At 43.8% G+C, this 16,155-nt stretch overlaps 1 protein-coding gene across 1 annotated transcript in view; it reads left to right on the forward strand.

The window, feature by feature from the left end:
* Positions 1-16,155, forward strand: part of atp13a1 (ATPase 13A1) — a 75,820-nt gene that overhangs the window by 32,570 nt on the left and 27,095 nt on the right. The window contains exons 9-13 of the mRNA XM_060942547.1: positions 1,118-1,244; positions 6,944-7,081; positions 9,745-9,865; positions 9,975-10,132; positions 10,335-10,510. Of these exons, the coding sequence (XP_060798530.1) occupies positions 1,118-1,244; positions 6,944-7,081; positions 9,745-9,865; positions 9,975-10,132; positions 10,335-10,510 (720 nt within the window). The remainder of the gene's footprint in view (positions 1-1,117; positions 1,245-6,943; positions 7,082-9,744; positions 9,866-9,974; positions 10,133-10,334; positions 10,511-16,155) is intronic.

Genomic DNA, 16,155 nt, shown 5'->3' on the forward strand with positions numbered 1-16,155 from the left:
CTGTCACATTTTGCGCAATTTTTTTTTACCTTGCGCAATACCAGAAAAATTCAGTTGAAATCAAGCCATTTGAGGCGAATTGGTCCGCCTCTGAAAAAACTTGGCATTTGGATTTCCCGGCAAATATTGATTTTCGTGACGTCGCGTGCGGGACGCCTCCCTCTGAATCCTACGCCAGCGCTGGTTTGTTTATGAGAAAACGACCTGGTGGTTTTCTGCACATTTCTTCAACGTTATCGCGTAATTATTAAAATGGTTAACAGATGTATCGTAGGAGGGTGTACAGTAGCAACACCAATCTTGATGGGATTAGTACTCATCGTTTCCCAAAAGACAGGACAATGAGAGAGAAATGGGAGCACTTGGTCTACACAGGCTGTGCACTGAAACCGTGCAAAGCTCGCGCAGCCTGCCGGCGCTTCCGCAGGTGACGTCACGAATCTGGCTCCAGACTCCCTTGGGATTTTTCCAGATGCGTTTTGTTGTTTTATTTTTTTCTGCTGTAGGCAGATGGCCTTGTGCAAAATTACCCTTCTGGATGAGTCTGTAAAGGGACATACTTTCATATAAAAAAACCCATTAAAGTGCATATTCTGGACCAATTTAAGGCATCTAGTAGCTTTTATGACGCATGCAAATGTGAAAGAAAAAAAAAAACCCAACCTTGTTGAAGACCAGAGAAGTGTGAGATGATCACAGATTCTGAAGCAGTATGCGTAGTGGAAGTGGTGCAGTAAGGCGCTATGGTCGAACAGAATGTGTATCATGGTGATCATAGTGCAGGGATCTACCAGTGCAGTTCACGCTATCGGTTATCACCCAGATGAGGATGGGTTCCCTTTGAGTCCGGTTCCTCTCGAGGTTTCTTCCTCATGTCGTCTGAGGGAGTTTTTCCTCACCCCCATGGCCTCAGGCTTGCTCATCAGGGATAAAATTAGCTCGTGTAATTAATTTTCTGTAAAGTTGCTTTGCGACAATGTCTGTTAAAAGCAGTATACGAATAAACTGACTTGACTTCAACAGAATGTCTTTAAGACGGTGGGAAATGTACAGCGTATTCAGAAGAGTGTGTGCAGACTTGGGCAGTTGAATTAATCAGGTGTGTGTGTGTGTTCAGGGGAAATTATTACGCACCATTCTGTTCGGAGTGAAAAGGGTCACCGCCAACAACCTGGAGACCTTCATCTTCATCCTGTTCCTGCTGGTGTTCGCCATCGCGGCGGCTGTATACGTGTGGGTGGAGGGTGAGTTTTACACACACACATTAACTAACCCACCTGGTCAAACTGGTATGACTGCTCGTTTCGGCTTTCGTCAGTTGTTCAGAAATTTAACTGTAATTACGCCTGAAGAAATGATCACAGCACCAGGGTTTTTTCTAGAAAAGTTTAGTATGAGGGCGCTCACCATGGCGAGGGAGCGAAGCGATGGGGGGTGGTGCCGGTTGTCCGTCCCCCCCCTCCGCCGTGCGAAGCCTTTGAAAAATTGAGGCTACAATGGGACATTCTGAGGCTATCTGAGAGAGGAATTGTAACAAATTGTCTGTCAACATTGAAAAAGAAAGAAGTAATCATCTTCTGCCCCGGACAGTCTTCGGCTTTCTTCCGTTTCGTGCCGTGGGATGACGTCTTTAAATGCCCAAGTATCAACAAAAACAACTCGCGAACTACTTCTGTCAAAAGCTCCCGCGCCGGTGGGTGAAAGGTCATTCAGTCTCGAGAAATCTCGCTCTACAAGTCAGCTGACCTTGTATGTAGCCCAGGTCAAATCTCGCGAGAGCAGCCGCGACAAGTAAACAACTAAACAACATGGCGCCTCAGTCTGGAAAACGCTAGCCTGGGGCCCACCCATCCTAAGCGTGACGCAACACGAGGGCCTGTTGCGAGCTTAGTCTGGCCAGGCAAGCTATCTACAGCTCTTCCAAGCTCCCGAAAAATCGGGAACCAATCACCTTTGAGCATCTCCAACGGCCCTGGGTAGAGGCGTGTTCAAGGCAGTGATGTAGTAGAACTGCGACCGGAAGCCATAGATTGTTTACAGAATCTATGCCGGAAGCGCTTCATTCACGCTTCCGCATCTATTACGCATAGATGCTGTATTGAAAGCATTCAACGGGAAGTTCTCATTGAAAACGGAGCAAAGAGCAGCCCTGGAGGTATTTATTGAAAGGAAGGACGTTTTCGCCTTGCTCCCGACCGGCTTCGGTAAGAGTTTAATCTACCAGTTAGCCCCGTCGCGTCACATGCGTCAGAGGAAAGAGTGATGTGATTGGTTTAAGCTTCGTCACAGCCTTTTCTGGCTTCAACCAGTAGCAAACTGAGGCATTTCAGGGAGGCGGGTCAACCACGGGCTCTGGGAAACAGTTGGGCTTAATATCTTTGCCAGACCAAATGCTCGCAGAGCTTTGAAGTCGCGTTAGCCAGGCTAGGAAAACGCCAATTCGGATTGTTTTTGCACCGTCTGGCGGTGTATCTACTATGATTGGAATATTTTTGGAGTAATTATAACGTATTTGATGATCAGACACATTGTCACGTGGTGTTGCTGGGATGTTTTCACGGAGAAAAGATCGTTTTGAGAAAGATTGCATGTTGTGCAGTAGCATACAAGTGCATGGCCTGAGTGTGACTTGGGGTTCAATCGGCATTTCGGTAAGAGGGCGCACACCGAGAGTAAGAGGGCGCAGCGCCCCTGTTCCCCGGTTTAGACGAAAGCCTGCAGCACGATAGACTAAGAATGTGGACGACTAGAAAGTTAGTAAACTTGCTGCATCTCATCTCTAGCCGCTTTATCCTGTTCTACAGGGTCGCAGGCAAGCTGGAGCCTATCCCAGCTGACTACGGGCGAAAGGCGGGGTACACCCTGGACAAGTCGCCAGGTCATCACAGGGCTGACACATAGACACAGACAACCATTCACACTCACATTCACACCTACGGTCAATTTAGAGTCACCAGTTAACCTAACCTGCATGTCTTTGGACTGTGGGGGAAACCGGAGCACCCGGAGGAAACCCACGCGGACACGGGGAGAACATGCAAACTCCACACAGAAAGGCCCTCGCTGGCCACGGGGCTCAAACCCGGACCTTCTTGCTGTGAGGCGACAGCGCTAACCACTACACCACCATGCCACCCAACTTGCTGTATTTTTAAAAAAACATTTTTAACCTTACTCTCATTATTACTTACTCATGAAAGGAATAAAACACTCAGCGATGTGCTGTTTATAGGAAAATAATCAACGACAGGCTGATGTGATGCTGCCAGATATGAAGCGGTGCTACTGTTCTCACCCTGAGGTGGATTCTTTTCCTCTGACATGTTTATTTTTCTTCTACCACAGCAAATTGACAATTACAGTTTTTAAAAGTTCCTTAATGTGGCCAGTGGGGGCCTTTCTGTGCGGAGTTTGCGTGTTCTCCCTGTGTCCGCATGGGTTTCCTCCGGGTGCTCCGGTTTCCCCTACAGTCCAAAGACATGCAGTTAGACTACCTGGCTACTCGAAATTGCCTGTAGGTGTGAACCTGCACGAGTGTGCAGAAAGGAACTGGCCTCCATACTGCTGCAGTTCTGGCCAAGTCAACCAAACGTGGGTCGCCTCAAGCTCGGGTTGGGTTCGGCAGTGATGACGACGACGAGTCGTCTTCCTTTTATCACTTACATTATAGCATTTATAAACAGTCATTATATCAGTAGCCTCGCTCTTTCTCCATCTTGATTAATAAGATTTTTAAAAAATAATAATAAATAGCCTCAATGAGGCTGGAGCTCATACCAGCCACTGTTGTTGTGTGCGAGTTTGAAATTCTATCAGTCCTGTCGGAGGAGTAGCGATTTTCTTGAAATTGAACATGACCCCTGTGTAAGCGCAACTTGATGATCAACTCTTGTTGGAATATGTCTTTAGAGTCTTCTGGGTGAGTTTCAGTGAAAAATGTCCCAGCAGTTTACGAACAGCAGCGTTTAATGTGACAAATCGCCACCCAAAAATTTCAGACGCCCATAAAATCGTAAATATGACCGATGGCGCCACAGTCTTGACAACTTTTTTTTTTTTTTTGTACACACCAACCTGGAGAACATTCTTATGAGTTTGATCAAAATCCGATCAATCCTGTAGGAGAAGCAGTGATTTTCATGAAATTGAACATGACCCCTGTGTAGCCGCATCCATGGCAGGTGGTGCCGCTTGGTGATCAACTCTTGTTGGAATATGTCTTTAGAGTCTTCTGGCTGAGTTTCAGTGAAAACGTCCCAGCAGTTTATGAACAGCAGTGTTTAATGTGACACATCGCCCAAAATTTTCAAACACCCATAAAATTGTAAATATGACGGGTGGCGCCACAGTCTTGACAACTTTTTTTTTTTTTATACACACCCACTTGGGGAACATTCCATAGGAGTTTGATCAAAATCCGATCAATCCTGTAGGAGGAGTAGCGATTTTATTTTATTTTTTTCCATGAAATTGCACATTTGACTTTACCTTTATTTAACCAGGAATAATCCCATTGAGATTCAGAATCTCTTTTGCAAGGGGATCCTGACCAAGAGAGCAGCACAGCAGGTCCGCATAAAGTACACAATTGGTGGAAAAAAACAAACAACTGTTAAAACAAATTGGCAAATTACATTATAATCACCAGCTGCGTTCAGTAAGAGGACATGTGCATTCAGTAGTCAAATAGTCCTTGATCCTAGCTTTAAAATCTTCCATACTTGGGAGGTAATCCAATTTAAGATGACTCTGTAATTTATACCAGGACGAGGGTGTGAGTGCTTTAAAGGCACTTTCACCAAAGGCAGTCCGCGTACGAGGAATGGCGTACGTTATCAATCTATCGAGCCGGAGACTACAGCTTTTGGTGGTGACTTTAAGAGTCAAAAGAGAACATAAATAAGGAGGCAAGTCACACAGGATGGCCTTATAAAGAAAACTGTACCAGTGTTCCCATTTATGATTGTGCAGAGAAGGCCAACCAACACGCTCATGTAAGCTGCAGTGATGAGTACGAAAACCTGAATCTGTTACAAACCTTAATGCTGCATGATGCACTGAATCCAGCATTTTCAGAGAGGAGAGATTTGCATGCATGTCTAAGAGGTCCCCGTGGTCAAGTATCGATAAAAAAGTTGCCTGTGTCAGTCTTTTTCTTGCACTAAAGGAGAAACATATGACCCCTGTGTAGCCGCATCCATGGCAGGTGGCGCCACTTGTACCCATTTTCCACCAAATCAGTTCCAGGGCTGGTCCGGGGCTGGTGCTGGTTCACAACTCGTTCAACTTGCGAGCCAGCTGAGAACCAGTTTGCTTTTCCATAGCTCGCAGTGCTAAGGGAAGCCACGTCAGTTACGTCGCTGTATACGTCAGTTACGTCGCTGTATACGTCAGTTACGTCGCTACGTTTGCATAAACCTTGGCGCGAATATCGAAGCAAAAACAACACGGAAGAAGCAGCAACAATAATAATAATGGATGACTTCACGTTTGTACAGCTGCTGCTTCTCGTCGCTTAAAAATGGCGATCTTTCACGGTCTTATTGTTGTTGGTCTTAACAACTCCGCCCCTCCCCTCCCCGCTGACGTAAGCGGTTCTTTCCTCTGGCCCAGCAGAGAGTTGGTGCTCGTCTGGAACCGTTTTTTTCTGGCCCCAGAGCCAGTTCTTTGTCAGTGGAAACAGAAAACCCGGTTCCAAACTAAGCACTGGCCCCGAACCAGCCCTGGAACTGCTTTGGTGGAAAAGGGGCATTGGTGATCAACTCTTGTTGGAATATGTCTTTAGAGTCTTCTGAGTGAGTTTCGGTGAAAACGTTCTAGCAGCTTACGAACAGTAGTGTTTGGTATGACGAGTCACCCAAAATTTTCAAACAGCCATAAAATGTTAAATATGACAAGTGGCACCACCGTCTTGACAATTTTTTTTATTTTAAATATATACACCCACCCACCTGGGGAACATTCCATATGAGTTTGATCAAAATCCGATCGATCCTGTAAGAGGAGTAGCGATTTTATTTATTTATTTATTATTATTTTTTTTCCATGAAATTGCACGTGACCCTTGTGTAGCCGCATCCGTGGCAGGTGGCGCCACTTGGTGATCAACTCTTGTTGGAATATGTCTTTAGAGTCTTCTGGGTGAGTTTCAGTGAAAACGTCCCAGCAGTTTACGAACAGCAGCGTTGAATGTGACACATCGCCCAAAATTTCAGACGCCCATAAAATTGTAAATATGACAGATGGTGCCACCATCTTGACTTGGGGAACATTCCATATGAGCTTGATCAAAATCCGATCAATCCTGTAGAAGGAGTAGCGATTTTTGTAAATTGTAGACGGACGACGGATAGACGACCCGTGATCACGTAGGCCTCTCGGGCCTGGCCTACAGCCGGATGAGCGAATAAAAATCATGCAGCGTGTTACCAAGAAACGCAGACATCCGACTCTGATTCTGTTCCAAAGCGCCGTCACTTCTTCCGTAAGCGTTAAATAAACATGTCCTGACAGAAAACTTCAACGTATCAGTGATATCTAGATTTTTGTTAAACAGCAGCATGTTTTTAATCCTTATATCTTTAGCCTTGGATAATGTAGATTCTCCACTGTACGAGTTCCTGAGTATGAGAGAGTTGTTTCTATGGAAACGATAGTGTGTGTGTGTAAGCTAAAATATTGTCACAACCTGGAGCTTTTTTTTTTTAATCAAGGAAGTGTGCTTATTATGGGATGTTGGTGTTTTCTGCATCTCTCTCATGTTATTTTCTAACATCACAGAGCGTTTTATATGCAAACTACATTTGGTAACAGATCGCTCTGGACTGACGTTGCTGTCAGTGTAATTTCCAGACACGTCATGTAATGGAACATCTGGTCCAAGGTTTTGCAGATGAATATCTAACCCTACCTGGCTTTTCCCTCTTTCATCTCTTTCCTCCAGGGACCAAGGACTTGAGCAGGAACAAGTACAAGCTGTTCCTGGAGTGCACGCTCATCCTGACGTCTGTAGTACCGCCCGAGCTTCCTATCGAGCTCTCGCTGGCTGTCAACACCTCCCTCATCGCCCTGGCCAAACTCTGTGAGTGTCTGATGCAGCATTGTACTCGAGTCACGAAACCTCGAGCTCAAGTCAGAGTCATTAAAAAAAAAATTTGATTCGAGTCCAAGACTCCAACCGCACCATTTGACGGTGGCTGTTTTTAGCACCATTAACATTTAGTTTGTTCCTGAACATGCCGTATGAACAGGTGAATGTGCTTCTCTTTATCAGGGAGTGCGAAGTATTCTGTCAGAGATGGTTGGGAGCTGGATGTGAGTGCAGGAGGTGTGTTTATTAATACAAGTGAAGACGGTAAACAATCCAGAACGGCAGGCAAAATCGTAAAACGGTGAAACAGGCAATCGGTCGAGCGACGCACAAACAGGCTATCGTAGACTCGGCAGAATCAAAGACGAGAAACAGGAAATCGGGGATCAGGAAACCGAACAAGGAAATAAGGCTTGGTAATGTATCAGCAATGCAAGTCAATACTTCGCAGAGTAAATGGCTTTTTATATATAGATAGATAGATAGATAGATAGATAGATAGATAGATAGATAGATAGAGAGTGAGTGAGTGAGTGGGTGGGTGGGTGGGTGGGTGGTCGGTCACCCAGACAATTTTGTGTTTTCCATGAAAAGTCACACTTTTATTTCCCACCATAAGTTGTAAAATGAATAGAAAATATAGTCAAGACATTTTTCTGGCCATTTTGAGCATTTAATCGACCCCACAAATGTGATGCTCCAGAAACTCAATCTGCTCAAAGGAAGGTCAGTTTTATAGCTTCTCTAAAGAGCTCAACTGTTTTCAGCTGTGCTAACATGATTGTACAAGGGTTTTCTAATCATCCATTAGCCTTCTGAGGCAATGAGCAAACACATTGTACCATTAGAACACTGGAGTGAGAGTTGCTGGAAATGGGCCTCTATACACCTATGGAGATATTGCACCAAAAACCAGACATTTGCTAGCCTGGGCCCGCCCATCCTAAGTGTGACGCAACACGAGGGCCTGTTGCGAGCTGGTGGGCGGGACCGTGTTCTTGAACTCAGAGAGGCGAGTGCAGGAAAGGACGTGCAGTGACAGTCGCGTTAGGAACGAAATGGCTGCAAAAAGGCATGTTATCAGCATATCGGTGGAAATTATGGCCGATACCGATAACCCTAAAAATGCAGAATATCGGCCCGATATATTGGCCAGGCCGATTATCGGTCGACCCCTAGTTCTGTCTCATCCAAACATAACAATGTCAAAACGCGTGGTCGCGTTGAAAGACCTTTGGACGAAAAAAGGAAACAAAATGAAGACACCGAAGCGACAGATACTAATCCAGCCGACATTACACAACCCGATACAAGTACTACCGATGAACCAACCAAGAAGAAAACGAAATCTCATCTCATTATCTGTAGCCGCTTTATCCTGTTCTACAGGGTCGCAGGCAAGCTGGAGCCTATCCCAGCTGACTACGGGCGAAAGGCGGGGTACACCCTGGACAAGTCGCCAGGTCATCACAGGGCTGACACATAGACACAGACAACCATTCACACTCACATTCACACCTACGCTCAATTTAGAGTCACCAGTTAACCTAACCTGCATGTCTTTGGACTGTGGGGGAAACCGGAGCACCCGGAAGAAACCCACGCGGACACGGGGAGAACATGCAAACTCCGCACAGAAAGGCCCTCGCCGGCCACGGGGCTTGAACCCGGACCTTCTTGCTGTGAGGCGACAGCGCTAACCACTACACCACCGTGCTGCCCAGAAAACAAAATATGAAACCGAAGTCGACGATGTTACCACCGAAGTGACAGTCCAGGCAGATACGAGTTCAGCTGTCGTTATCGTCGATCAACCTGAGCCTGAGGCAACGGGGACGAAATCGAAACGCGATGAAACTTAAGACAATGCAACAAAGAAAAAAACGAAGTATGAATACACATTTCATTACATTTTTAAAGTTCAGATCTGATCATAATGTTTGTGTAATACTATAAACTGTGGATAAGTGTTTGCTGATATGGTTTTCATATCACTGTATTAAAGGATATGTATAGTGCCATAACTATATTATATAGATTAACATCTGATATGAACGTTTCTTACATGTATTTAGTTTTATTAATAAAACTGTTCTGTTTATAGGTGTACTCTTGAAAATATCTACCAATGTATTACTTATTTTTCTGTCCCCACTAACTGGAACAAATGAGGGATATTTTTACCCCGTTAATATTTTCTGTCCCCTGTTTCTACAACTAGTGAGGGATCTGTCCCCTATTTTCAAATTCCTGGATTAGGCTCTGCAGGAAACAGCGTTGAGTGAATGAATGACATGTATACGTTTTTCATAACCTTTAATGGAGTCATGGAAAGAGATGTTTCATGTCTGAGATATTAAATGGATTCATACATTAATGCAGAAATTATTATTTTTTGAATATTTTAATGATTTTATTTTCAAGGTACAGTGCAGTTGTTTATCTAAAATAAGCATATCGGTTGTTAAAGGTCACGTGATCTGCATTTAAATGCTTTTTACATCGGGTAAATGTAATAACGGGTGAAGCTAAATGGCACCGCAGTCATGGAGTCGCCCGTTTTTCTGTTTTAAATTGAGAAACACGAACGCGTTCCTGTTTAGGCTCTGCCTCGTCACCTGCGTCTCACGTTCTCTCTCGTGTCCCTTTTCCAGATGTGTTTTGCACGGAGCCTTTCAGGATTCCTTTTGCAGGAAAAGTGGAGATTTGCTGCTTTGATAAAACGGGAACGCTAACCAGTGACAGCTTGGTGGTCCGTGGTGTGGCTGGATTGAGGTAGAGAGCAGCGTGGTTTAGAAATACGGTTCCATGTGGACACTCTTGAGGAAAACTTTCACTGTCAACACGAGTTGCATTTTAATTTTATTCCTCTCGTGCCCCGTAGAGAAGGGAAAGAGGTGATGCCGGTGTCTGAAATCCCGCTCGAGACCCACCGAGTCGTCGCTACTTGTCACTCGCTGGTGACTCTGGATGACGGTCAGCTGGTGGGGGATCCTCTGGAGAAGGCCATGCTGACCGCAGCAGACTGGACGCTCACTAAAGGTCTGGAATTTATAGTAAAAAAAAAAACCTTCAGAACCACCAGAAAACTGGAATATTTTATTCTTCGACCGCTGGTCAAGCGTCACAGCTATAGTCCTAGTATTTCTAGCTGTACACGTGATTTAGCTGCATTAAAGCCAGGAATTATTACATACAATTAATGATTAACAGGCATGTGTATTTAAGTTTGTTCTCTCTGTAGACGAAAAGGTGTTTCCTCGTGCAATAAAGACTCCAGGCCTGAAGATTCACCAGCGCTTTCACTTTGCCAGCGCTCTGAAGAGGATGTCGGTCCTGGCGTCATACGAGAGACTGGGATCTACTGAACTTTGCTACATCTCCACTGTCAAAGGAGCTCCAGAGACCCTCAGGACCATGGTGAGCGCCAATACGACTCGAAGTGAAACCCAATGGCCGTTTAAACACTCAAACTTTATAGTGACGTCAAACGTAGTAAAAAAACGACTGTCAGAAATATGTTTAGAAGGCAGGATAACTGGGAAAAGAAGCGCGGAGCCTAACGAAAAAGGTGGCATGATCAATTGGTCCGAGCGCAAGCTTGACACTCAGAACCAGGAACTTTGGAGAGAACTCGGTCATGGTTCTGCCACAGGTGGCATAGTGTTCTATAATGTTTTAAAGGAGCTGTATGTAATCATCAGCGCCCTCTGCTGCCTGCAAGGAGAATGAATAAACGTAATAAAGGAAAGAATCGCTGCCTGAGCAGCTTTGTTCCAGCTGGGGAAGGGGCGGAGCTAATTTTCCCGTCGACAGACGTCTAGAAGCAATTTATCCCATTAATTTGTCTGTTCTATGATGATATTGCAAAATGTAGGATTGTCTAAGCTCTTTTTCGCAGAGGATGTTTGGAAACACTTCAAAGTTACAAAGGGCACCTTTAACTTATCAGTTTGCATGGTGTACGTTTGATGGAGGGTGGCTTCTTGCTGGGTCAGCACTTTATTTAAAGTGTAATATTTTTTTCGCGGTCCGGTTTCCATCAAATCCTGAGCTCTGGTTGGCTGGCAAGCAGGTCCGTATCCTACGATACAGACCCCAGTTACAGACCCTGGTTATGGACCTCTGGCGACTCGCTCGTTCACAACAACAAACAACGTAGCATTTTTTGTCAACATTTATCTTTATTTATTTATTTTCTATAAGATTATCAAAAATCTTATTTTTTGCCAGCATTTCTCAGGAGAATAGCATTAATTTTACAGCATGGATCGCGATAACGACAGTGTTCACAGCGAAAGCGAGTTTTACTACCCTGAGGAAGAAGAAATAAAAGAAAACATTTCAGGAGAAAGCTAAAAACCTCTAACTGTTGCTAACGCCGAGCAAAAACATGGCTGAATCCTGAATGACTCAATTTTGTATAAATAGGGGACTACATAGGCGGCAAAATGTAGTTTTTTTTCCTGCCATGGAAGTGCACTTGTATACCGAGGAGGAAGCCACTTGCATTACAGCCGTGAATGAGGATTCAGAATGGCGGCTCGGCTCGGTTTTCCCTTTCGGGCGCTCTCGTTTTCTGTTAGAATTTGGTAAAGAAAAAAATAAATATATTATTCACCAGCTTAAGGTCGTTCCGTATGGTGAAATACCGTGACCTCGGCTTTGAATACTGACCCCGGTCACGGTATTTCACAATACGGACCTCCCAGCTGGTATAATTTATTTTTTTAGCTCAGATGTTATATTTATTCACTGAGATGTATTTTTATTTTGTCTTCTGCCTTAAGATCAAACATCGCATCTTATGAAAGGCTTCCAACTGTACAAGTTTACTCTTAAAATGTATTTTATATATGACTGATATCTACAAAGTGCAGCTTGTGTGAAATATAAATTGCATTTATCAATCTTATACACGTTTATATAGAATAGTGTAGTGCAGTTTTGTTTTTATAGCGCAGCAGAGCTCCATATTTAAGAGAATATGTGGTAATGCATCGGCCTGATTTTTGATGGCCTTGGCAACCATACGACATCCGTATTTATGTACATGTATGTATGTATGAATGAATGAATGAACGAACGATGTACATGTACCACCACAGGGAACCTGATCATAAGTGCAAGGCAACGGATCTCATAAACACTTGAACAACGGACAGTTTGTATCTTTATATTTAAAAAAAAAAAAATCGATGAGTTTTTATCCAGTCAGGGTTCCCACGCGTCCTGGAAAACCTGAAAATTTAGAGCGTCATTTTCCAGTCATGGAAATGATCTGGAAATTGATAGAAATGGCCCAATGTCCTGGAAATAAATTTTCTTGTCCTGGAATTTTATTTCTGTGTTTTCGCTTTTTAATTTTTCTGTTTGAAACAGCTCGCTGGTCGTAGTCTAGATATGAGGACAGCTGAGCTCCATCGTAGCTCGATCTGCTGCGCTATGTCTCCACCTGTCGCCTATAGAGAGCGTGCACGTGACGTCACGAGGTCACGTGATATTTGTTTATCTGCCATCTTGGACGGCATGGCCACGCATAGAACTGAGACGAACCCGTTCTAATTATCAAGTGTGTGGGAGTAGATCTTTCGAGAATGGTTATATCTTGTTCAGCATTTGGTTGTACCAATAGACAGGGCCAAAAGAAGGGCCTGTCATTTTATAGATTCCCCGCAGACGAGGAGAGACGCTGTTTTTAGTCACTTCACACTTTATTGGACCATTGGGGTCTTTTCAAAATATTAGTTAGAACTTGCTGTATAATTGTAGTATACTGCACCACCTATCACCAAGTTGTGATCAAAAAAATATAACTGGTTTTCACATGGACGTGTAATATTAATGTTCTTAATACAGGGATGCAAACGGCGCGCCTTTTGGCGGATGCCGCCTTTTTCACGGCTGAATCGTGCAGATCCGATTTTTTTTGGGGGGGGGAGGGGGCGTTGGAGTGTCTGAATAATTTCATCAAAGTAAATTCTGTATTAAAATTACTAAATGAGCAAATGTCGTTACAGTCCATGAAACATAGGAAGTATAAGTATGAGAAGAAAACAGTAAATCAGAAAGCTGTCACATTTGCGCAGCTTTCTGATTTACTGTTTTTCAGACAAAAACATGCATATTTACAACCCTGTCATTATCTGGAACTGAGTTTAGATTTCGAACATTCTTACGATAAAACGTCCTGCATAGTCTCTATGATAAACGTCTTAATGCCACTTACCCGTGAGGTTATCAAGTAGACATTCTTCTTCGGAACCTTCCAGAGGTATAGTTGGGATACCCATCCCGCAACAAAATATTTATAAGCTTCCAGGCTCTTGTAATCTTTGAGGGCTTTGCCAGTGTAACACGATTCACGATTAACGAGAAAATTGTAAATGTCGTGGTAGGCCAGATTGGGCAAATCGCCGGCACCGCAGCTCCGAATTTCCCTGAACAAGGATTGCGGCAAGTTGTACGGATCTGCAATCCCCAACCTGGAACACTTTTCCACGTAACGCTGCCTCACGTCACCTTCAAGATGCTGAACAAACTTAGACAAGTAATCGCATGATGTAGATGGGCTATTTTCCGAATTTTCTTGGGGATTCCTCCCTGGATCCATTACACTCGCGCAAGGTAAACAATCCTGAAGCCGTCCAATATGGCGGAGTAAACATGGACAGGTCACATGACTGCACATCCTCTATACTGAGACGTGTATAAGCAATTTACATTTGAGTTTTGACCCTCTGAGGTTGCTCTAGCTTGTCGTGACAGGAGAACAAGGGAATATCAGTTAAATTTTTTTTTACTGTGTGCATGACTAAGTATGACCACTGCATATGGGTCAACTGACTGTTTTACTTCATAATACCGTTTGATGTGGACCCAGGTCGCATGTCAAGTAAATTGGCGATGCTAACTTCCATTAGCCTGTTAATGGCAATTCCCGTTATGTGTTAGCATAGTGCTAATTGTCTAATGACAGTAATCGATCTCAAATCATTTTGTAGCCTACGTGGTCCCAGTGTTAAGCAAATAAATTCAGTGAACCAAATCTAAAACAGCATGAACATAACAGCCTGATAGAATGTAGAGGCTGTTAGTCTCATTATTATTATTATTTTTTTTTTTCATTTTAAAAAATTAATTTTACTTGTAGCCTACAGCTAGATGCCTCTGCATGTTTTTTGTGTAGGTTAGCCTACAGAAAATCAGTATTTCTGTTTAGCCTGCGTTTTCGTATATCATTGTATGGAATTTAATTGGCAATGTTGCAAAAAAAAAATTTGCCTATAATGGTTAATTTAGAGAATTTATTTCTAATTACAGAAGTGAGGGAGAGCAGAATCATGCCAAGGAGGTGTAAGTTTAAGGAGGAATGGAAGATAAATCCTGAGTTCAGGGACTGGATAGGACGTACAGATGATGCACAGCGGGCATACTGCAAGATATGCAAGAAAGCATTTGTAGGCAACATGGGCATTTCTGCTGTTAAAAGCCATGCCAAAGGAGAGGGACACAAGAGGGTAATGTTAAGTCGAGGCAGTGGACCACGCATGACTGATTTCATCAATCAACCTCCCACCCCTCAAAATTCTGAAGCGAGCACGCAGGCAACAGAATCAGAGAGTCAAGGAAGCAGCGAGGTCCAGCCATCAACCTCTGGAACGCCACCTCAAGCTACACCCACAATTGGAGCTCATTTCTCAAGTGAAGCTGTTTTAGAAGCAGAGATCCGCTGGGTTATTAAATTGGCCCTTTCCAAATATTCTTTCAACTCCTGTTCAGATCTGGGTTCATTGTTTCATCTGATGTTCCCAGATAGTGAAATTGCCAAAAAATTCACGTGTAGTGCAACCAAAGCAGCGTATCTGATATGTTTTGGCCTTGCACCATATTTCAGAGACAAGCTAGTTAAAGACATCAGACAGTCCAACAGCTATACCATTTCATTTGATGAATGCCTCAACAAAATTACACAGACTGAGCAGATGGATGTGCTTGTGCGGTATTGGAGTGATAATGAAGAAAAGGTAGTTGTACATTATCTGGACTCCCAGTTTCTGGGCCACACACAATCAGAGAAGCTTGTTGAGAGCATTAAAGTTTCCCTGTCTCCACTTGATCCAAACAAGCTCCTGCAAATCTCAATGGATGGACCAAGTGTCAACCAAAAATTTTTGAGATCATTTGAAGAAGACCGGACTAAGGAGGCCCCAGGTATTAGAGGCTAGGAACCTGTGGTCTTCATACAGTTCATGGAAGCTTCCAACAAGGCGAGAAGGAAAGTGGATGGAAGATGGGTGACAAACTAAGAGCCCTTGGCAGCTTTTTCATGACACACCAGCCAGACGGGATGACTTTTTTTATTGAAATTACCAAAACATCAACATTCCCTCTAAAATTCTGTGCTCACAGGTGGGTGGAGGACTTGCCAGTGGCAGAGAGAGCACTCAAGATTTGGCCTCATGTTGAAAAATTTATCGACAATTACAAGAAACTCCCAAAGAGTAAAGTGCCAACATCAACATCATACACTGTGGTCAGAGAGGCTGTTGGTGACCCTCTTTTTGAGGCAAAGCTACAGTTTTTTTGCCTATGTGGCAAGGCAGCTGAAACCCTTTGTTGAGGCTTTCCAGACCGACGCCCCCATGACTCCATTTTTGGCAAAAGACCTTCAGGCCCTCCTGAAGAGTTTGATTTCGTGCTTTATGAAGAGGGAGGTGCTGGAAAACATCAAAACACCTGTCCAGATGCTGAAAACTGATGTACAGGACAAAGCACTCCATTTGCCACTGAAAGAGGTGGATCTGGGATTTGCCACCAAACAAGCTCTTGAAAAAGCCTCAGAGAAGCTGCTTGAAAAACCGCTGCCGGGTCAACAGTTCCGGAGAGAATGTGTAGCCTTCCTGTCTACAACAGCAAAGAAACTGCTGGACAAATGCCCTTTGAATTATGCAGCAGTAAGACACATGGCATGCCTAGATCCGGTAACTACAACCCCGATTCCAAAAAAGTTGGGACAAAGTACAAATTGTAAATAAAAATGGAATGCAATGATGTGGAAGTTT

Source organism: Neoarius graeffei, chromosome 16 (assembly GCF_027579695.1).
Source record: "Neoarius graeffei isolate fNeoGra1 chromosome 16, fNeoGra1.pri, whole genome shotgun sequence".
Taxonomy (NCBI): Eukaryota; Metazoa; Chordata; class Actinopteri; order Siluriformes; family Ariidae; genus Neoarius; species Neoarius graeffei.